The sequence below is a fragment of the Crinia signifera genome, chromosome 2 (genome assembly GCF_055691185.1).
Source record: "Crinia signifera chromosome 2, ASM5569118v1, whole genome shotgun sequence".
In the NCBI taxonomy this organism is placed as follows: Eukaryota; Metazoa; Chordata; class Amphibia; order Anura; family Myobatrachidae; genus Crinia; species Crinia signifera.
In genome coordinates, this window is record NC_139218.1 from 264,422,102 (window position 1) to 264,442,842 (window position 20,741).

Consider the following 20,741-nt stretch of genomic DNA (forward strand, 5'->3'; position numbering starts at 1 on the left):
TTCCAATGTTTAGGTATTGCCCATTGTTTCAGCTGCTGCAGTCTGTAGCGAGTGCGTCACACACCTGCAGACTTCCCTTTACAGGCTTACATGGGAATGTGCAATCTTCATAGATAAAAGTATTTCATTACTTTCTCTTGTCTTTGTAGGATCCAATATTCTTCTTGCTAGAATGGCCACTCGACGAGCCAAACCAGATGGACAGTATCATTTAAAACCAGAGGAAGTAGATGATTTTATTAGAGGCCAACTAGTTAGCACTTTGCCAGGTAATTTCAATTCTTAATTTTACAATGTTAAAGGCAATGTTAATTGATATTCATGCAAAGTTCACATTTAGCATCAAGGTAGAACATGGGTAATGTTATATTGGGTTTAATGTTGTTGTGTATGCACAAGATCACTGTGCTTGCGGCTTCTTTCTGTGAGGGTTACTGGTCAACCCTCCTTCTACAATTTTTAAAAAAATACAATCCCCTAAGGGAATGCTCACACTCTCTGCACCTGCCTATTTGGCCTTTATTTCATTGAGGCAGCATGTTGACCAATACCAAATGTCCTGCTGACAGCATTTCTAAAGGCCCCCATACACTAGTAAGATTTATCTGACCTGTAAATTGCATCTGATTTCCCTTGAACTTCCACAGCAGCTTACCAGGAGGCCTACATACAATTTGACACTTGATGTGCCATTTTATACATCCAATGTGCGTCAGATAAATCACATGTGATTTATCTGATGCAGTGTCATGTGATTTACAGCGCCACATGGCCTAGCGGTCCTGAGCCATCAGTGGAGTCCCTGATCCTAGGCTGTCCCTATGAGCCCATGTCCCCTGGTTTTACCACAGGATTTTGTGGGTGGTAAGTATAATGCTCCCCTCCGCCCGCTGCCTGCCCGCTGAATCCCACATATATTAGCCGGGCACCCGGCAATGGCTACGCTGAGAACGTAGCCAAGCTATTTTCTCAGTGTATCGTAGCCGGGCGCCCGACTAACATATAAGTACCCTTTGCTTATAGCGTGTGATTCAAGACTCCCAAACACAGCATGGTATGGTGGGGTATCCCAGTTGCAGAATTTCATAGCATACTATATGCCATGAGAGGAACCATGCCATACAGGCAGTGTAGACAGTCTTGCCTGGGAACCTCTTCCCAATTTTCATTTCTATGCTTTATGCTCCCAAGATGCCACACTGTTGCTCACCACCTCCTTCACCATCATCCACTTCTCTGCAGTGCCACCACATAACCATTGGGGCAGATGTATTAAATCTGGCGAAGAGATAAACTGGAGATAAAGTGGAGAAAAAGTGGTAGGAAATAACGCACCAGCCAATCAACTTCCAACTGTCATATTTCAAACACTGCTGATTGGCTGGTGTGTTAACTCCTTCCACTTTTTCTCCACTTTATCTCCAGTTTATCTCTTCGCCAGGCTTAATACATCTGCCCCACTGTATGCTGAGCCAGATTACAGTATTACCGTATATACTCGAGTATAAGTCGAGGCACCTAATTTTACCACAAAAAAACTGGGAATACTTATTGACTCAAGTGGGACCCTCACTCGAGTATAAGCCGAGGGGGGCTTTTTCAGCATAAAAAATGTTCTGAAAAAGTAGGCTTATACTCGAGTATATATGGTATATACAATGACATTGTCCTTCCAAAGTGCTGGCTATGAAAGACTCTTACCTTACCCACTCAACAATGCAAGCCATCCATAGCAAAGATAGCACCTGTTAAATATGTCATGTTAAGTGCACATCTGTACCATGCACAATGCAAGAGAAAGGGAGGGGAAAGTGCAATGAAAACAACTGCATATAAAACATCCTGGGGTATCTAACTGTATTTGAATAAAAAGAAGTGCTCCGTCACCTCCGGGCTAAACTCCAGCAGCGTGCAGTGTCTGCGCGGCTCTGTGGACTCCCGTGTGTTAAATTCTTATAACACTGGAGTCTACAGAGAGCCGCACAGGCACTGGAGTCTACAGAGAGCCGCACAGGCAATCAGGTGCCGTACACTGCCGGATCTCAGCCCAGAGGCGACAGGGCACTTCTTCTTTTACCGTTCAGGGCTGTTACTCACTACATTTGTGACAGCTTGACAGGACACTGCGGCGGCTTTTCTCTCCGGCAGCCATTTCCGGTGAACGTGCTGCGGGGGGTGGGAGGAGTGTCCAAAACATAGATATATCGGATCTGATAAATCATGGGTGCAAAAGCACCCGCGATATGCCCATGATGGGTCAGATTCCGATACATCTTATGTTCTGCAGGTCCGACGCCCTGATCCGATCTGATGCATACGGGACCGCGCATCAGATCAGATGTCAATCACATGCGATTTTCAGACGATTTCACCTGATTTATCGGCCCAAAATCGGGTGAAATCGGCTGAAAATCGCATAGTGTATGGGGGCCTTAAGTGTCCACAAACCCCTAATCACAGGTCACATGAGCTGGGGAATGCCAGGAAGTGATTTTTTTGTGTGTTTGGTCAGGATAAAATTTTGATATTCAATGCAGTTATCCTTTAAGAGGCTCCAGTAAGCTTAGTTAATTGTGTTCAACTAAACATGTAGTGAATTACCAACATAAAAATATAAAAGGGAAATTAAGTTGTTTTAATAGTAAATGCTAATTAATGGATGCCTGATGGAGTGATTTTTAGTCTTTGTTTTAAGATGACAGAATAGAGAAAACTTTTTAGAAGAACTAAGGTGCAACCAATTATTTGTGTCATGATTAAATATAGAAGACCATTGCTTAATCTTCTTTACAAAAATCATTAATAAACTGGATATCATTAATAAACTTTTGAATACAGTTATAGTTTTAGATGGGTTTTTTTTTTTTTTTGATTAGTATTTTTAAACTTTTAATTGCCACTGTCTTGGCATTCTAGTGAAACCTATTTACTTTTCCTTCATCGATTACATCTAGGTGTTGGAAGGTCTATGGAATATAAATTGTCTTGCTTAAATGTTAAAACATGTGGAGAGCTCCAAAATCTTACAATGTCAAAACTCCAGACGGAGTTTGGGCCAAAAACAGGCCAGACGTTGTACCGATTCTGCCGAGGCTTAGATGATCGACCTATTCGCAAAGAGAAGGAGCGAAAATCTGTATCTGCTGAAATTAACTATGGCATCCGTTTTACACAGGTACATCTTCTATGTGACTTTTTGCATACCCATAACTGACAAATTAATGTTTCATCAACTCCAGTATTGGTTGACAAGTTTTATATCTTACCATTATTCAAAACTATTCCCTCTTATTTTTTTTACTTTTTTTTTGGTACATGTGAATTATCCGGGCTGCCGATTTTTGTCCTTAAGTTTAGTTAACTTAAGGACACCCGACCGACGCGATGCCCGCGATTTACCCCCAAATCGCGAGCATCGCCTCGGTCGCGGCCGTTATAAGGGGCCGCGACCGACGCGATGCCCGCGATTTCCCATAGACAGTAATGTTAAAAGACGCGATGGACCAGATTTCCCATAGACAGCAATGTTAAAATTATTACAGTAATGTTAAATGATGTGCAAAATAAATGACAATGTGAAATGGGCCAATATGGCCATTTCACATTGGATATGTTTAACCCCTTACCGACGCAGCATGTTTTTGCCTTCCTGACAGAGGCCTTTTTTTCAAATCTGACAGGTATCACTTAAGTGGGGATAACTTTTTTTGCTTTTACTTATCCCAGTGATTTTGAGAATGTTTTCTCGTGTCACATAGTACTTTAAGTTAGTGCTAAATTTTGGTCGATACAGGTTTTTTTTTTTTGTAAAAAATACCAAAATGTCGTAAAAAAATGGAACATTTTGCAATTTGCAAAATGTTACATTTTCTGCTTGTGAGACAAATAATCATACCACTCAAAATAGTTAATAACTAACATAGACCATATCTAAACTTTATTACTACATCATTATTTCAACCGCCTTTAATTTTTTTGGACACTAGGGGGCAGCAGAGTCAAAATTTTGACTCATAGCACAGTAAACGCTGCTTTTGGCTGTTCACGTTTGAACAGCCAATCGCAGCGATCGCCCACGGCGGGGGGCATCGCTGCCCCCCCTGGGCAATGAGGGAAGATGTCTGCTGTCAGGGACAGCAGACATCGTCCCTCTGTCACCGCGTCTCTAGACGCGGTGACACTTTGAAGTCATGACGTACATTTACGTCATGTGTCGGGAAGTACATCCCGACCATGACGTAAATGTACGTCAAATGTCGGGAAGGGGTTAAAAAAAAAAATGTTTCATGGCCCCCCACCACCGTTAACGCCAACCCGAAGCGTGGCGAGCGCAGCGGTACGCGTCCTCCGACCTTTTCATACCCCTACTATCCACGTCGGCGTGGAGTTGAGAATAGAAAGTGTGGCGAGCCACCGAGCCCGAAGCGTGGCGAGCCCTGCGAGGGGACGCGGATAACTTCACAGGTATATGCGTCCCCTCGCGGGCTTCACAGGTGTCCGCGGCCCCTCGCTGCGCTCGCCACGCTTCGGGCTCGGTGGCTCGCTGCGCTTGCCACACTTTCTATTCTCAACTCCACGCCGACGTGGATAGTAGGGGTATGAAAAGGTCGGAGGACTCGTACCACCGCCCCTCGCGGGCTCGCTGCGCTCGCCACGCTTCGGGTTGGCGTCAATAGCGGGGTGGCGTTAACGGAGCCATGAAACATTTTTTTTTAAAACCTATCCAATGTGAAATGGCCATATTGGCCCATTTCACTTTGTCATTTTATTTTGCACATCATTTAACATTACTGTAATAATTTTAACATTGCTGTCTATGGGAAATCGGGTCCATTGCGTCTTTTAACATTACTGTCTATGGGAAATCGGTCTATGGGAAATCGCGGGCATCGCGTCGGTCGCGTCGCGGCCCCTTATAATGGCTGCGACCGACGCGATGCCTGCGATTTTTCGGGCGTGATGAAAAAATCGGCAGCCCGGATAACTCACAAGTACCCTTTTTTTATATATATAAATTGCGAAATAAATCAAATGTTGGAGGACACTTTTGAATACAATTCAAGACCTATCTAGTTGAAAAGTAATTTTGCTGCTTGTGCCTCTTTTACACTGACCCCCTCATTTGTTTGCAGTGAATTGCATTATTGGGGGGAGTGTTTGTTACTCACACAGGCTCCAGATTCGTCAGAAATGTAGGGGAGAGGGCAAGGGGGCAGTGGCACTACGCCAGCGCTACAGAGATAAGGAGCGGAGTTTAGCTTTTATTATATATAATGAGCGGCGCAGCTAATGTTTGTATGTAAATCTGTTGGGTGGTAATTTGTTTCATTAACAAAAAAGTATGTGTCCTCAGCCCAGTGAAGCAGAAGCCTTTTTGATGAGCCTTTCAGAAGAACTCCAGCGTAGGCTTCAGTCAGTGAAAATGAAAGGCAAGAAGCTAACAATGAAGATTATGGTGCGAAAAGCTGGGGCACCTGTAGAGCCTGCAAAGTATGGTGGCCATGGTATCTGTGACAACATTGCAAGGTGATCTAATAAACTACCCAGAGACATTAAGGGGTAGTGGTGTAAACCCTAAAGAGAACAATGACAGATCTGTACTATAGAGTCAATGCAGCCCTGTCTATCTGGCATCGATTTGTGCTGTACAGGAGCGCGCATCGGGATCGAATCATGATAACACGGTAATAAACCTGTGCGATTTTGACTATATAGTACAGATCTGTACTATAGAGTCAATGCAGCCCTGTCTATCTGGCATCGATTTGTGCTGTACAGGAGCGCGCATCGGGATCGAATCATGATAACACGGTAATAAACCTGTGCGATTTTGACTATATAGTCAAAATTGTAGACTAAATTGTACCGTGTGTACACACCATAAGGGGGGTATTCAATTGTAGTCCAATCTTTGTTCACATCGGTTAATGTGCCTATAAACCCTTTTCCTTTTCTGATGTTGCAGGACTGTAACAATTGATCAAGCCACAGATAATGTCAGTGAGATTGGAAAAGAAGCTCTGAAAATGTTTCATTCAATGAAGCTGAATGTTTCGGATATTAGAGGGGTATGTATCAATGATAGTGTCCAATTATTTCCTCCTCCCATAAATTCTCTTCGCTAGAAATGGCTTCTAATCACTTCTGTATATTATAACTACTACAGTACAAATAGATATTAGACTGCTGTACCCACATTAGAAAAAAATCTAATATATATATGACCTACTGTACCTACATGTGAACAAGCTATTGCACAGACTAGCTGCTCCAATATAGTACTCCTAGGGGTTTACTATTTTTTTTTATTTCTTTTTTAAGGTTGGCCTCCAGATGCACCAGTTGGTTGCATTACATCAATCTAACTTTGGTCCCTTGTCATTGAAATCGGGTCTGTTGCCTGGAGGCTGCCGCTCGCTCACTAATATGTTTCAAGAACAACAAAAAAAGAAACCGGGAGAGGATGATGGCAAAAGAGGTAATCTCTCTCTGACGGACATTTTAGTGATTTGTGTTTGTTGTTTACAGTGGTCATATAGTCTGTGGGTATTTTAAATGACCAAAGTCTTGCTATGGTCTGCAACTTAAACATTATTAATATATAATAGGAGTTAAAGATTATGGGGGAGATGTAAAATTTTGGAGAGTAATCTAACTGCTTCTAACTGCCATGTTAAAGGCTGGGTTTGAAAAATGACAGGTGTTGATTGGCTGGTACTTTTCTTTCTCCAAGACAGTACATCTTTACTACCACTTAATTGGTACTAACGTGGAATAGGACAGCAGCCAGGAGTGTTACCTGACCAGGTTGTATCCCATACATCACTGCCTTCCCACCTACTATATGGAGGAAATCCATTCTGCAGAACAGACTTCCTCCACCTGCTCTCCCCTCTAGCCCATAGGTGCCCCTCAAGGACTTAAAGGTAGTGAATGTTTGTTTTGGAGGAGAGCAAGGGAGGATTCAAGTCTACTCCAAGACCACACACTTGAAAGCAGCAACAGGAGATTTGTGTGGGTCTTCTTGTTCTCTCTCTCATTTGACACACACACTACCTGAAGTACCCCGGTTATGAATGAGTTGGCTGTAATGGTCATTTTAAAACACACCCATGTGACTGGCACTACAAATTGGGGACTGATTGACACTGGGTGTAAGGGTGGGGGCCCAGCCACAGGGATTTATTACCAGTAGGGGGTGGCATTGCTGTGGATTCTTTTGCCACTGGAGGCGACATTTCTACTAGGGAGAGGAAAGCATTTTAGAATGGAGGCATATGGATAGGTGATATATATTTATGTATAATCTATATATTTTTTTTATTATTATTATTTTTAATGAACTATTGAAGTATATTTTCAAAAATACAGTTTAAACTTTTATCAAATTAAAAATTACAATAATCGTTTTGGGGGGAAAAGGAAGATAAGACAAACTTCATTATGTAACTCCTCAGGTGCTTCCATTTCCAAAATTGTGCTACACACTCTGTGTTGCACAATTTTGGTGTTATATTTTTTATTTATTTTTTTAAATCTACATTTCTTTCTAAATTACTTGGTATCTTATGTGTAAAACTGCACTGAATCATTGATGTTTCTTCTTTGATTCCTCAGCTGCTGCTGCGGATGGTGACATGCCATTTGTATCCGAGATGTGTGTTTCCATTTCATCCAGTCAGGAACCAAGTACTAGCAAAGCAAAATTTGTTGGGAAGAAGAATGGCCTGCTCTCCCCAGTCAGTGCCAAATCAAGAGTTAATTTTACCATTGAAGTTCCTTCCCCTTCACAGGTGAGTTATGTTTTTAATGGCTAAATATTATCTGGTCCATAATGAAGACCAATATGGAGGAAGGAAAGGGGGTGTTGAGAAGGATCCACTCCAAATGCTCCAAATTAACAGTTGTAAATATCTGTGTACATATAGACAGATTTAAAAACCTTACAATGTATGAAGGGTCAGCAGACAATGTTTCCCAAATAAACTTTTTAAAAAGATAAACTTTTTTTACTCATTAAATATCAATATTTTTTATGTTTTTTTTTTATTTTGTAAATCATGAGAAGCATATAATACATTGGACTATGCAATCAGACATAAAGAATCCATTGTCCAAATCCTTATGAGCGATGCAGGCAAATGGCATGATATAGGCCATTCTGGTTCACTCGCAAAGGCAAATTCCTTCTCAAATGGACAAGAATGTGCACTGCGGGAGGAGGACAGATGTAACATGCAGAGAGCTATAGATTTGGGTGAGTTATTTTGTTTCTGTGCAGTGAAAATACTGGCTGCTTTATTTTTATACTGCAATATAGATCTAAAACCCCACCCAAATCTAACTCTGCACAAATGACATCTGCCCCACCTGCAGTGCACATGGTTTTGTCCATTTGAGAAGGAATTTGCATTTGCGAGTGAACCAGAATAAGGTTAATTGTTAGCAATGATGAATGAGATGAGAACTGCAGGACTGATGTACACCGTCACTTTGGTGTATTGGCAGAGATGCAGTGAATGATTCCAGCACTATATCCTCTGTATGAGTGGAGTTCATGCGCCTGTTGACTCTACAATAGTTATATTTAAAGTCTAAAGAGGATATCCTGATTGTAGCGCCACACGTATACAGTGTCCCAGTCTGGAAGGAAAATCCTTTAAAACCTGTGTGTTGGGCAGTACGGATGGTGTGTTGGGCAGTATGGATGGTGTAATGGTTAGCATTACTGCCTCACAGCACTGAAGTCATGGGTTCGATTCCCACCGTGGCCCTAACTGTGCAGAGTTTGTATATTCTCCTGGTACTTGCGTGGGTTTTCTCCGGGTACTCCGGTTTCCTCAATCAATCCAAAAAATATACTGGTAGGGTTAATTGGCTCCTAACAAAATGAACTCTAGAATGTGTGTGTGTGTGTGTGTGTGTGTGTGTTTGTGTGTGTGTGTGCATGTACATGTGGTAGGGAATATAGATTGTAAGCTCCACTGGGGCAGGGACTGATGTGAATGTGCAAAAATTCTCTGTAAACGGTGTGAAATGTGTGCGCTATATAAATAACTGGTAATAAATGTTTTGTGCTGATGTAAGCAAAAAAAGGAATGACCAGAAAGGTGCGCAATTAAACCACAGTGCAGCTATAGTCCAAATCACAGAGTAGAACACCTTAATCTACCCAAATACAATACAAGTGGAGACAATGGTGTGAAATGGAACAAATTAGCGCTCAGTGGTAACCATGTATCAAGGTGATTTCAACCTTGTGAATAAAAAATATAATATATACAAAACCAGATTTAATTGGCAGAATTCCCAGTTGTATATATAAATAATGCAGGATTCGGATCTGGCTCCAATGCTCCCCTATTTACACACACAGGGGAGACATAATAGAAAGCCACATAGTGCAATTTCAGTAAAATCAAACAGGTTTTTAATACAATGATTGCACTTACAATACAGTGACTTGTATAAAGGCACAAACAGTGAATTCCCAGGTAAAACAGCAGACAGATGACCTCTCAAGTAATTCCCTCAGTCTGGGTCCCTTGGTCCGGATAACAAGGGGGGCTCAGTCCAGGAATACCTTTCCAAAGTGTCGCTTGTGCACAGGGTTCTCACGGCAGGGTGGTGATAACAATCACGCTGATGTAAGCAGGCAATTTCTTTTGGGAAAAAAAAAATAGATATACACATTTCCATTCTTTCCTACACGCTCGCCTTCTTCAAGATGCTTTATGTGGTCATCCTTTAGACTGGGTTCTGTTAATAAGACTTGGGGCTAGTGAGAGAACGCACACTAAGTGGTAATGAGTATGGTACCTAGCTCCTTCCAATGCCATAAATATCATCGGTGCCCTATTTTATTTATTTATTAACAGTTTCTTATATAGCGCATACAAATTCCACAGCGCTTTACAGAGCATAGTTGAACATTCACATCAGTCCCTGCCCCAGTGGAGCTTACAATCTATATTCCCTATCACATGTACACGCACACACAGACTTTTTTTAGGGTTAATTTTGTTGGGAGCCAATTAGCCTACCAGTATATTTCTGGATTGTGTGAGGAAACCAGAGTACCCGGAGGAAACCCAGCAAGTACAGGGAGAATAACTCCGCACAGTTAAAGCCATGGTGAGAATCGAACCCATGACCTCAGCACTGTGGGCAGTAATGCTAACCATTATACCATCCGTACCTGCCTATTTTGAGCAATAACCGTTACACTATTGTGCCCAAAGAACCTTCCCACATAGAGCTTTCAGTGAATACAGTAGTGATGCTTTACATTTGTTTTAGTGGTGTTGTCTGGATTTACTTACTGTCGAGTATACTTGAGAGTTGTCGCTCATTGCTTTTGCGTTTTTGGTGGAGCCTGTTGAGAGATTTGCAGATCAGCACTTTTTTTTGCAGAAAATAAGTAAGGTTTTGCTTTACTGGAATCTAGTGAACTCATCGGTGCCACAAAATATGTTGTCTATCTTTATTTCTGCATTGTTCTCTCTCCACAGAGAGTTTATTATGAAAACTTTTGTTTTTTTCAGGTTGACCCATCTGTTTTGGAAGCACTACCTCCTGATATCCGAGAACAGGTGGAGCAAGCATTTGCTGTCCAGCAGCGATTACCCCTTAGTGACAGTAGTAAAGAGTGTGGTACTGTTGGGATGCAGCAGCAGCCAGTGGCTACTGTCCTTTTACAGATCCCACAGGTGTCTGGTCAAGGGGAAGAGTCTGGCATAAATGTTATTGCCCTCCCAGCTTTCTCACAGGTGAGTGCCATAAAATGCTCTGGTTCTATACCTGGGCTAGAATGTAAAGTTGATGCATTTTTTACACCCTTGGATTATCGCATGTGCTACCTACAGTATAGTGGTTTTCTTATGTTCTAGTCCATAATTGCGGCACTTCATTGCAGTTCTGTGAGCAGTCCTATTTGAAAGAAGTAGTTTGCAATAGTCAAAATGGATATTATTAATATATGTTTATAGCATTGTAATAGGTGTTTCTCATTCAGCAATATGGTGCTTCTTAACCTCATAAACGATAGGGGATAGCTGGCAATGAAATAGTGGAAAGACAGGCTTAGATCTTTGAGAGAACTCTAGTTCCTCAAAACATTACGGCCCAGTACATATTGCCAGTTAGGTGAGAGGCATGAAGATTCAGTTGAACAGTTGTCAGACACCAGCATCATCCTCTACCTTTTCCATAGTTTTCTCAATGTTTTTTTTCCCATTTTGCTTTTATCAGGTGGATCCAGAAGTATTTGCAGCCCTGCCTGCTGATCTCCAGGAGGAGTTGAGAGCTGCATATGGTCAGAGGGACAGGCAGTCAGAGAGCATCATCAACTTGAACCCAGCATTCGGTAAGAAAAAAGGCTTATTTAGTGAAGGAAAATTTTGATAATTCTGTAACTACTATTATCTGGCATAGAACCAGGGGCGGATTGGGGTCTAAAAGTGGCCCTGGAAAATATCTAAAAGTGGCCTCATGTGAGCGGCAGCAAATCATTATGAGCAAGCATATCAGTAGTCTGAGCCACATCCAGCAGCGCTCGGCCTTATATTTACTGGAGTGTATGGGCAGAAGTTGGTGGGGTGGGAGGAGCTGGGGCAGTGGCCAGGAGCAGGCAGAGAGGAGGACAGCAGGCAGGAATAGGTGGGGCCGCATCCAGCAGCAGGGCCCTGTGTGGTGTAGCCACCGCTGATACATTGCCTGGGCTGGGGTGGCTCCATAACAAAATGACAGAGGGGCACCATAACAGGGAAGGGAGGGGGTTATTTGTGCATGTTCCCAAAACAGTTGTCGTTGCCTCCAAACAAGGGCATGGCCTCAAAGGGAATGACAAGGAGAGACAGTGGGTAACAGTGAACAGATGATTGAGAGATGCAGAGGGTGATGTCTTGAAAAGGCAGAGTGACAGGAGAGAGAGGAAAATGGGGAGAAAGTGCCACGGGGTAGAGCTAGATGGTGATGCAGTGGGTGATGGGAGTGATAGAGAGCCAAAGGTGGCTATAGGGAGCCAGGGAAGGTGAACGGAGGGATGGGAATGAGAGTGGGTGAGAGGTACGGGAGACAGGGACAGTGAGAGGGGAGAGGAGTGAGTCAGGGAGGTACAGAGAGTGAGGGGAGAGTAAGATAGAGGGGAGAGAGGATGTGAGTGGAAGAGAGAGAGGGGGAGAGAAATGGGCAGGGAGAGAGGGGACTGGGAGGGTGTGAGTGAGAGACATAAAAAAGGGGGGGAGAGAGGGAAGACAGAGAGAATGTAGAGAACAAGAAGGATCGTGAGAGAGGTGGCAAGAGAAAAAGGGGGTAGGTGAGAGGAGGAGAGAGGGGGAGAGAGGGATTGGGTGAGGGGAAAATAAGTGACAGGGATAATAGGGGGAGGGGAAGTCAGAGAGAGGAGGGATAGTGAGAAAGGGAAGAGAAAGAGAGAAAGTGAGGGGGGGTGCATGAGAAGGGTGAGTAAGGGAGATGGGGTAAAAGTGGCCAAAGAAAGAGAGGGGTGGGTGAGAGGAGGAAAGAGTGAGGGGGGAGAGAGAGGTTGGATGAGAGGGGAAAGTAAGTGACAGGAGGATATTAGGGGGAGGGTTTAGAGGAGGTGAGGGGGGTGTAGAGGAGGAGAAGGGTGGGTGTATAGGGGGAGAAGGGATAGTATAGGAAAAGGGGGTGGTAGATGAGGATAAGGGGGTGGTAGATGAGGATAAGGGGGTGGTCAAGGAGGAGAAGGGGGGTGTAGAGGAGGAGAAGGGGGGTGTAGAGGAGGAGAAGGGGGTGTAGAGGAGGAGAAGGGGGTGGTAGAGGAGGTGGAGAAGGGTGGTGGTAGAGGAGTAGAGGGGTGGTATATGGGGAGAGGGGATGGTAGAGGAGAAAAGGGCTGGTATAGGGGGAGATGGGATGGTAGAGGAGGAGAGGGGGATGATAGAGGAGGAGAGGGTGGAAGTAGAGAAGGGAGAGCAGGCAGGTGTTTCAAAGTTACAGAAATTACTCTGCGCCTCCTAATCCTTCCTTCCCCCTCAATCAAAGTGGTGACTGTACCTCAGGCAGCTCTCCCTCTCTCTGTAGCATCGGGCCTCCTCCTCCCTCTCACAGGCACGCCAGGCTTCTTGTCTGCGGTCCCCTGGTGTAGAGCCTCCTCCTCTTATATTCGGTGCTGGGCTTTTTCTCGTGATTCCCGGCACTGGGTTTCCTCCTTCCAATCCAATGAGGAGGAGACAGGGGTTAGAAGAGGCAGTAGAGGAGGAGAGGGGGCAGAGGAGGAGATGGGGTTGCATAGGAGGATAGGGGGTAGAGAAGGAGAGGGGGGTGTACGCTCGGCACCCCAGGAGGGAGAAAGTGTCGGCATATCGGCGGTCGGGATTCCGGCGTCGGGATTCTGAACGCCGGGATCCCGATCGCCGGGATCGTAACTGCATCCCGAGGAGGGAAAGGGGGGTATAGAGGAGGGAAAGGGGGTGGTAGAGGAGGAGAGGGTGGTATAGGGGGAGAGGAGATGTATAGGAGGAGACTGTGGTGGTAGAGGAGAAGAGGGGTGGTATAGGGGGAGGATTCAGTACTAAATTCCGGCGGTCAGAATCCCGACCACCGAAATCCCGACAAGGGGGGGCCGTCCACCCTTGCGGGCTTGCTGCTCTCGTCACTATTTTATTCTCCCTCTATGGGTGTCGTGGACACCCATAGAGTGAGAAATTGTCGGTATTTCTGCGGTCGGGATTCCGACGGCGATATTTCGACTGCCGGGATTCCAACCGCCGTGATTTTGACACCATCCGGGGGAGAAGGGATGGTAGTGGAGGAGAGGGGGTTGGTAGAGGAGGAGAGGGTGGAAGTAGAGAAGGGAGAGCAGGCAGGTGTTTTAAAGTTACAGAAATCCTTCCTCCTTCTCAATAAAAGTGTACCTCAGGCAGCTCTGGACAATATCGATACCGATATTGTATGAATATCGTCCAGTGTGTACAGTCAAATGATGTGTGATGCTGCGGGGCGTTAAACCCCGCTGTTGTCTGTACATGCAGCTCAATCTGACAGTATTGTCAGAGGCTGCATGTATGGCACGAGGGGCAGGTGACGTCACTGGCGGACATTGTGAATGATATCTTAAACTGAGTGTTAGGCTGTGGGGAGGAAAGGTTAGGGCTAGGCTGTGGGGAGGAAAGGTTAGGGCTAGGCTGTGGGGAGGAAAGGTTAGGGCTAGGCTGTGGGGAGGGGGTTAGATTTAAGCTTCTAGAAGGGGTGGTTGGGACATGATGGGGGCAGGGCTGGTTAACTGGCAGGGTACTGCTGTTAGGGATAGGCAATATCTGGGAGGGGGAGATATAGTCTGCTGAAAGGGAGGGTTACAGTGGTAGGGGGAGAGGGTTAGGGTGCTACAAAATGGTGTCTGCTTCCAATCTGATACTGGTCAACCTGACCATACTGTAACTTACTGACCTTTTACTTCTGTTCCAGGATGCTCCTCACGTGCTGTGGATATACTTCAGTGGGTGGTGTGATGTGCAAGTCACAGGCAGTGGCCACTGGCCAGCAGCAGTGGGTGGTAGGAATAGTGAAGGCAGGCACTGCAGTAGGAGCTGTGCAGGCTGGCAGCAGGATAGCTGCATGCTGCACTTGTAAGGCAGTTGTGAGGGGGCAGAGGGGGAGAGTTGTGGGTGGGTGACATGAGCAGTGCCGGAAATCAGAGCAGACAGTTCCCCTGCCTGGACTCTGTGTCTGTGCTGCTCCTCGGCAGGAGGAAGTTAGGGAGGGGAGAAGGTCAGCTCCACAGCAGCAGCCAGTTTCATACAGGGCATGGCAGCCCCTGATGGCGGTGACTGATTAGATTATTATTACTCTTTCGTGGGTGAAGCGGGGCTCATAGTCACTCTGAAACAGCCACTATGACAGCTCCCTTACCCAGAATCCGGCACTGGGGTGGAGACTGTCTCAGAAAGAGGGGGAGGGCACTTTGAGGCATCAGGCTCCACCCCCAAAATGTCCGCGAATCGCGGGGCTGCAGAAAGGCAGAAGCCAGCCAGGATGGTGAATGGGGCTGGGAGGAGGCTGAGCCGTATCCAGCCTTGGCACTGCTGATGATGATGCTCGGCCCTGGGGAGGGGAGGGGACAGGGCGGCCCGGCTGGGGAATGAATGACTGACAGTCAGTGTGAGTGTATACTTTACTGTATTTCGGCCTCACAGTCATCGGCCTCCCGGGAAACTTCCCGGTGGATATAATGGCCAATCCGCCCCTGCATAGAACATTCCCTTTGTCTTTTGTAAAAAAAAATAAAAAAACCTTTTTATTTTTTTCAGTTTCAAAAAATCCTCTGCTACAACTGAAAAAGCCTGCAGTAAAATCAAAGAAGAAGAGTAGAAAGAAAAGCCATATCAGCCCTACAAAAAAGATGCAGAGCCCTCTAAAGAACAAGCTCTTTAGCAGCCCTGCTAAGAACTCCTCTTCTAAAGGAAGTCCTCAAAACCGGAAAGACGGGCCATTCAAACAAGAAGCCATACCTTCTGGGCAGCAGCATCCGGTAACTAGACAATAAGCGTACTGTATAGGCGATTTACTCAATGTGAAACGATTAGAACCCCTGAACTTTCTAGGAACCAGTTTGCACCTTCCAATTCAGAAGCAGAAAGGAGAGCAGGGTACAATATTGTTGTCCATCATCTTTAAGGCAAGCGGTCAAAGAACAAGACATGCAACCTACAAAGCATAGTTTATTAATGGGCAGTTGTTAAAATGTAGCCGTTTTCAGTGTGACTGTTGGATTAATCTAAATAGCAAATAAAAAAAACTACCAGGGATGTTACATCAGTTTATAGTGCTTGAGACCATAAGTAGCAATTGCATGGAGCCTGTTTGTCCATGTAATCTAGTTTCAAAGCTGACGGTATACATTGCTGCAATAAAAATTAGAGATGTGCAGGCTCTGATTTACTCTGATTTCAAAGCAGGATCTTATTGGCTATCCCAAATCACATGACAGTTGTTGACAGTTGATAGCCAATAAGATCCTGCTGTGAAATCAGAGTAAATCAGAACCTGCACATCTCTAATAGGTTTTGCTAAAACAAGCAGCATTTTTTTCTCAATTGTAATACATAATATTAAAAAAAAAAAGTGTTCTGTATGAATTTTAGGTACCCTAATGGGTGCTTACAATGTTAAATGCACCCCCACTCTCAATGCGAACCCGAAGCATGGCAAGCCCGCGAGGGGCGGCGGTACGTGTCCTCCGACTTTTTCATACCCCCACTATCCATGTCGGTGTGGAGATGATTTTAGATAGTGTGGCGAGGCGAGCAGACGCGTATTACTTTACATGTATTCCGCGTCCCCTCGCTGTGCTTGCCACGCTTCGGGCTCGGTGGCTCACTGCGCTCGCCACACTATCTAAAATCATCTCCTCACCGATGTGGATAGTGGGGGTATGAAAAGGTCGGAGGACGAGTACTGCCTCCCCTCGCGGGCCCCCCAATATCAACGCCATGCTTCGGGTTGGCGTTGATATTGGGGGGGCATTAAACATTGTAAGGACCCATCAGGGTGCTTGTACAATAAAAAATCGTATACCATCGCATTGTATGCCATTGTATGGCATACGGTGCCATACAATTTTTTATTGTACAACATTGTGTCACATCGCATACCATCGTATGCCTTATTTAGTCTTATGGTATACGATGCGATGGGCGCCGTGCTAGGAAACAAGTACCGAATTTTATATAAAAGTGTGCAGTTAGAGTAGGCTGAAGTAAAAGGTGACAAATGTAAAAATTCCCATTATTGTTTGAATATGTAATACTTCTATATTTATTACACTCTTAAGGTTGATTTTGGTCCCTCAACCTCAAATGCCCAAGGATCTGTGATTGAAGTGTTTAATACTTCTGGACCGAAATATCCTAATCTAGCTGGTGCCATTGAATTTAGTGATGTGAAAACTTTACTGAAAGAGTGGATCACTACAATTGCTGGTATGTATAAACAGAAGACGGATGTAACCCTTACTAACTTTCTTCTAAAAATGGACATTTGATGAGAACATTTCTGAAATTTGGTAAGAACAGAATAAAATCTTCTTTACAAATATGGCGGTGTGTCTAATAGGGTGCGGAGTATTACAGCGTTTAGGGATCCAACCCAGGGGTAGCCAACTCCAGTCCTCGAGAGCTACCAACCGTGCATGGTTTCCAGATCTCCTCACAGAAACAAGTGAAGTAATTAGCTCCACCTGTGGATCATTTCAAATGTGTTGGTCAGTAATGAGTGCACCCGTGTACCTGCGAGGTGAGCTGGAAAACGTGACCTGTTGGTAGCTCTCGAGGACTGGAGTTGGCTACCGCTAATCTAAACCAATTTTTTCTTTTCTTTTTTTCTTTGTATTAAAGAACAGACACTGCATGCAAGAATATCCTTGCTAGATGCTGCAGTCTCTGTTCGGCTGCACACACTGGCGGCTGCTGGCGATGGCGACTGGGTGATTTTGACTATGCAAGATTGTTTAGTCAAAATTGCCCATCCTTTAGCCCGTGTGTACACCGCTTAAGTCTTGCAAATGCTTTGGGGAAGAGGAGGATCTCTCTTGTTTTACAATATCACTTGAAGTACGTTCTTTCAAACAACCTGCCTCTGCATATTTAGAATGGTCTTGTACCTGCTGCTATGGAGCACTGCAAATAAATAATGTTATGGAGATTGTGGCTTACTGATTCATTACACCACTTAGTATATACCAAACTGCAAAACGGAGATAAAATTCAATCTTAATGCTCTGCCAAACTAGGTACCGTTGCTTCTTCCATTGCACACCCTGTTAACATCACTACTTGCCTCCTGAAATCAATTCTTTTTGGTAATATTGTGCAGATCACTTGTCATAAGCTGTGTACACACGGTGCAATATATTGCTCAGGGTCTCCTTTTCATCAGCGTCCAGAAATGATCGCTGATGAACAGGAGCCACAGAGGGAAACAGCTGATCACAGGAGCTTGCGACCATTAGGGGGCTGAACACTGGAGCGTGCACCGGTAATTTATCGCTGCAGCACAAACAAATTGCTGGCAATATGGTTGCTCAGCGAGCATACTGCCAGCTATATTGCACCGTGTGTACACAGCTATAGATTTCTTCAAAACACTTTGTTTATTGTATCAACAAACTGGATATATTTATATGGCAATACTGTAAAACTGGCACTTATTGGATTCTTGATGAGCTGTTACTTGCTGAGTTTATTTTGCATAACATGTACTGTGTGACTGGTGATAGAATGAATGAGTAGAGGAGTAGTGTGCAGCATCACTGTCCAATAACAAGGTGTCCTTGGTCTCCTTTCTAACCAGATCCCATGGAGGAAGATATACTGCAAGTGGTGAAATACTGCACAGATTTAATAGAAGAAAAAGATTTGGAGAAATTAGATTTGGTTATAAAATATATGAAGAGGTGACTCCTCCTTTTTGTTTTGAAATGAAAAAAAAAAAGTTCAATGTTACTAAAGTATTTCATTTTATTATTATATGTACAGAGACCTTCCCCTGCTTACCTGCTATGAGTATCCTGCAAAGGGGGAGTACAACACCCTTTATAGTAGTAATTGCAACAAGGCGTATACTAAGACATACATCTATCTGTAGTAGATCGCAGGAACCATTGCTCTACTGCTACTATCCATTCTGTCAGGAAATTTGCTTACTGAAAGAGCTTTATACAAATAATAAATGCCAATCCATTCTATTCCACAACTGAAAGAGGATAGCAGGGTTTTGAGGCAGATTAAGCCTAGTGAAGAGTGGAGATAAAGTAGAAGGTGATAACGCACCAGCCAGTCAGCCATGTTAGAAAAATGACAGTTAGGAACTGATTGGCTGATGCATTATCACCTTTCACCAGGCTTTAAAAATCTACCCCTCAGTGGGCAGTATTCAATGCGGCCAGTAAGGGGGTTTGAATGGCGAGGATGGCTTTTCCTCACCAAAAACAATTCATCCTTGCCGTCAAACCGTCTTGCCATATTCAGTGTAAAGGGGTAATCCTTGCCGTGAGAGGACGGCAAGAATCACCTTAAAGCAAATGCAGCAAGTCCACTGTATTTTGTGGTGAGCACGCCGTATTAATGGCCACACTCGAGTGAAGGGGAGGGAGTTGAATACTGACGATAGCGTGTCGGTTCAAATAACATGCCATCTGCAGCTCTTTCTAGGTCACAGATGTTTTGTACAAATGGGGAGAAAAATTCTCTGAAAGATTAGGTACATGTTATTAGCCTTGAAGTGTTTGCTATGCTTTAGCTGGGCTGTTTGAGATGATCATTGGAACAACAACATCAAAATTAACAACAGATTGCGCTGTGCTGTATATCTTCAATTCATTACAATACATAGATGCACAGACTGCAGCACTTGGCCCGGGATTGTTATGAAATCCCGACGTCGGCATTTAAACCCCCCCCCTTGCGGGCCCGATGCCTCGCTACGCTCAGCCCACTAATTTTATTCTTCCTCTATGGGTGTCGTGGACACCCATAGAGGGACAAAGTGCCGGGATTTCGGCGGTCGGGATACTAACTGCATCCCCTTGTCCCATCTAGTCTGCTGTGTACTAGGGTTATTTTTATTATTATTATTATTTGTTGTGAGTCCATTAACCTACCAGTGTATTTTCAGACTGTGTGAGGAAACCAGAGTACCTGATTTTACATTTATAAATGTAACCCTAGTTGATGAGAATTTGCAAACATTTGGCTAGATTTCTGAAAGTTTAGATAGTTCTAAAGTGAAGAAATAGAGAAATCCAAAATTCACAAGTTCTGGGTCTGATTGGCGCTCGCTCTCTCTAAGCTGTGATAAATGTAGCCCATTTTTAATTTTTATGTACAGTAGGTAACACTTTTTTTTTTCTATTTCAGGTTAATGCAACAGTCTGTAGAATCTGTATGGAATATGGCATTTGACTTCATTCTCGATAATGTTCAAGTTGTTTTACAACAGACTTATGGAAGCACACTGAAAGTTGTCTGACATTATTTGTTTGGCAGCGGAAACGCTTGGCATCCTTTTGGCTAGCTGTACCATAAGTGCTTGTTAATTATTTGCAAAATGCATGTTTTAACGCTCAAATCATTTTTAATTTTTTTTTTTGTACATTTTTTTTTTTTACATGAAGTGCCAAATCTGTCAGTATTGCATGTACATATTTGTGTTTCAAATTCTTTTATTGTAGCATAGACTATTTACAAAAATGTTTGTTTATAAGAGTTTTATGGATTTTTACAGTGAAGTGTTCACAGGTGTTTAATAAAGAAATAAGTATAACCTGTGGTCTTTGCTCTCATTTACTACAGTCATGTGTCTTGCGTATATAAATTCTGAAGAGAGCCACACTCTTTTAGTTCCTGAGCTAGGGGACTTTTCTGATGTTTGTGCAAATTTCAATATCAAGCAATCCAGAGTTCCTGTAAATTACATATTAGGGTTTTGTTTTTTTCCTCATAACTTTATTTTAAGGAAATCCCCCCTTTTTTATTTTTATTTTTTTTTACATTCTAGTATGTCAAATAAAATGTAGTAGGAAAAGTAGCTTTTTTTATTTTATTAAAATCAGGATTTTTGGTATTACCTGCTAAATCCCTTTTTCTGAAGCCATGGTGGAACACTGGGACCATAAGTATACATAAGTCCACAGATCGGGCACCAAGGAGTTAAAAGGTAATCAAAAATCATGTCTTCCCCACCCTTCAGCCTATCGTGTCATA

The 20,741-nt window shown here is 43.8% G+C and overlaps 1 protein-coding gene across 1 annotated transcript in view; it reads left to right on the plus strand.

Annotated features, from left to right (window-relative positions):
• The window catches only part of REV1 (REV1 DNA directed polymerase), a 78,381-nt gene extending 58,078 nt beyond the window's left edge, over positions 1-20,303 (plus strand). The window contains exons 12-23 of the mRNA XM_083168510.1: positions 150-269; positions 2,955-3,175; positions 5,354-5,526; positions 5,966-6,068; positions 6,322-6,478; positions 7,618-7,793; positions 10,545-10,769; positions 11,251-11,365; positions 15,291-15,511; positions 16,814-16,961; positions 18,331-18,433; positions 19,896-20,303. Coding sequence (XP_083024636.1) covers positions 150-269; positions 2,955-3,175; positions 5,354-5,526; positions 5,966-6,068; positions 6,322-6,478; positions 7,618-7,793; positions 10,545-10,769; positions 11,251-11,365; positions 15,291-15,511; positions 16,814-16,961; positions 18,331-18,433; positions 19,896-20,007 — 1,874 coding nt within the window. The 3' untranslated portion in view covers positions 20,008-20,303. The remainder of the gene's footprint in view (positions 1-149; positions 270-2,954; positions 3,176-5,353; positions 5,527-5,965; positions 6,069-6,321; positions 6,479-7,617; positions 7,794-10,544; positions 10,770-11,250; positions 11,366-15,290; positions 15,512-16,813; positions 16,962-18,330; positions 18,434-19,895) is intronic.
• The last annotated feature ends 438 nt before the right edge of the window (positions 20,304-20,741 follow it).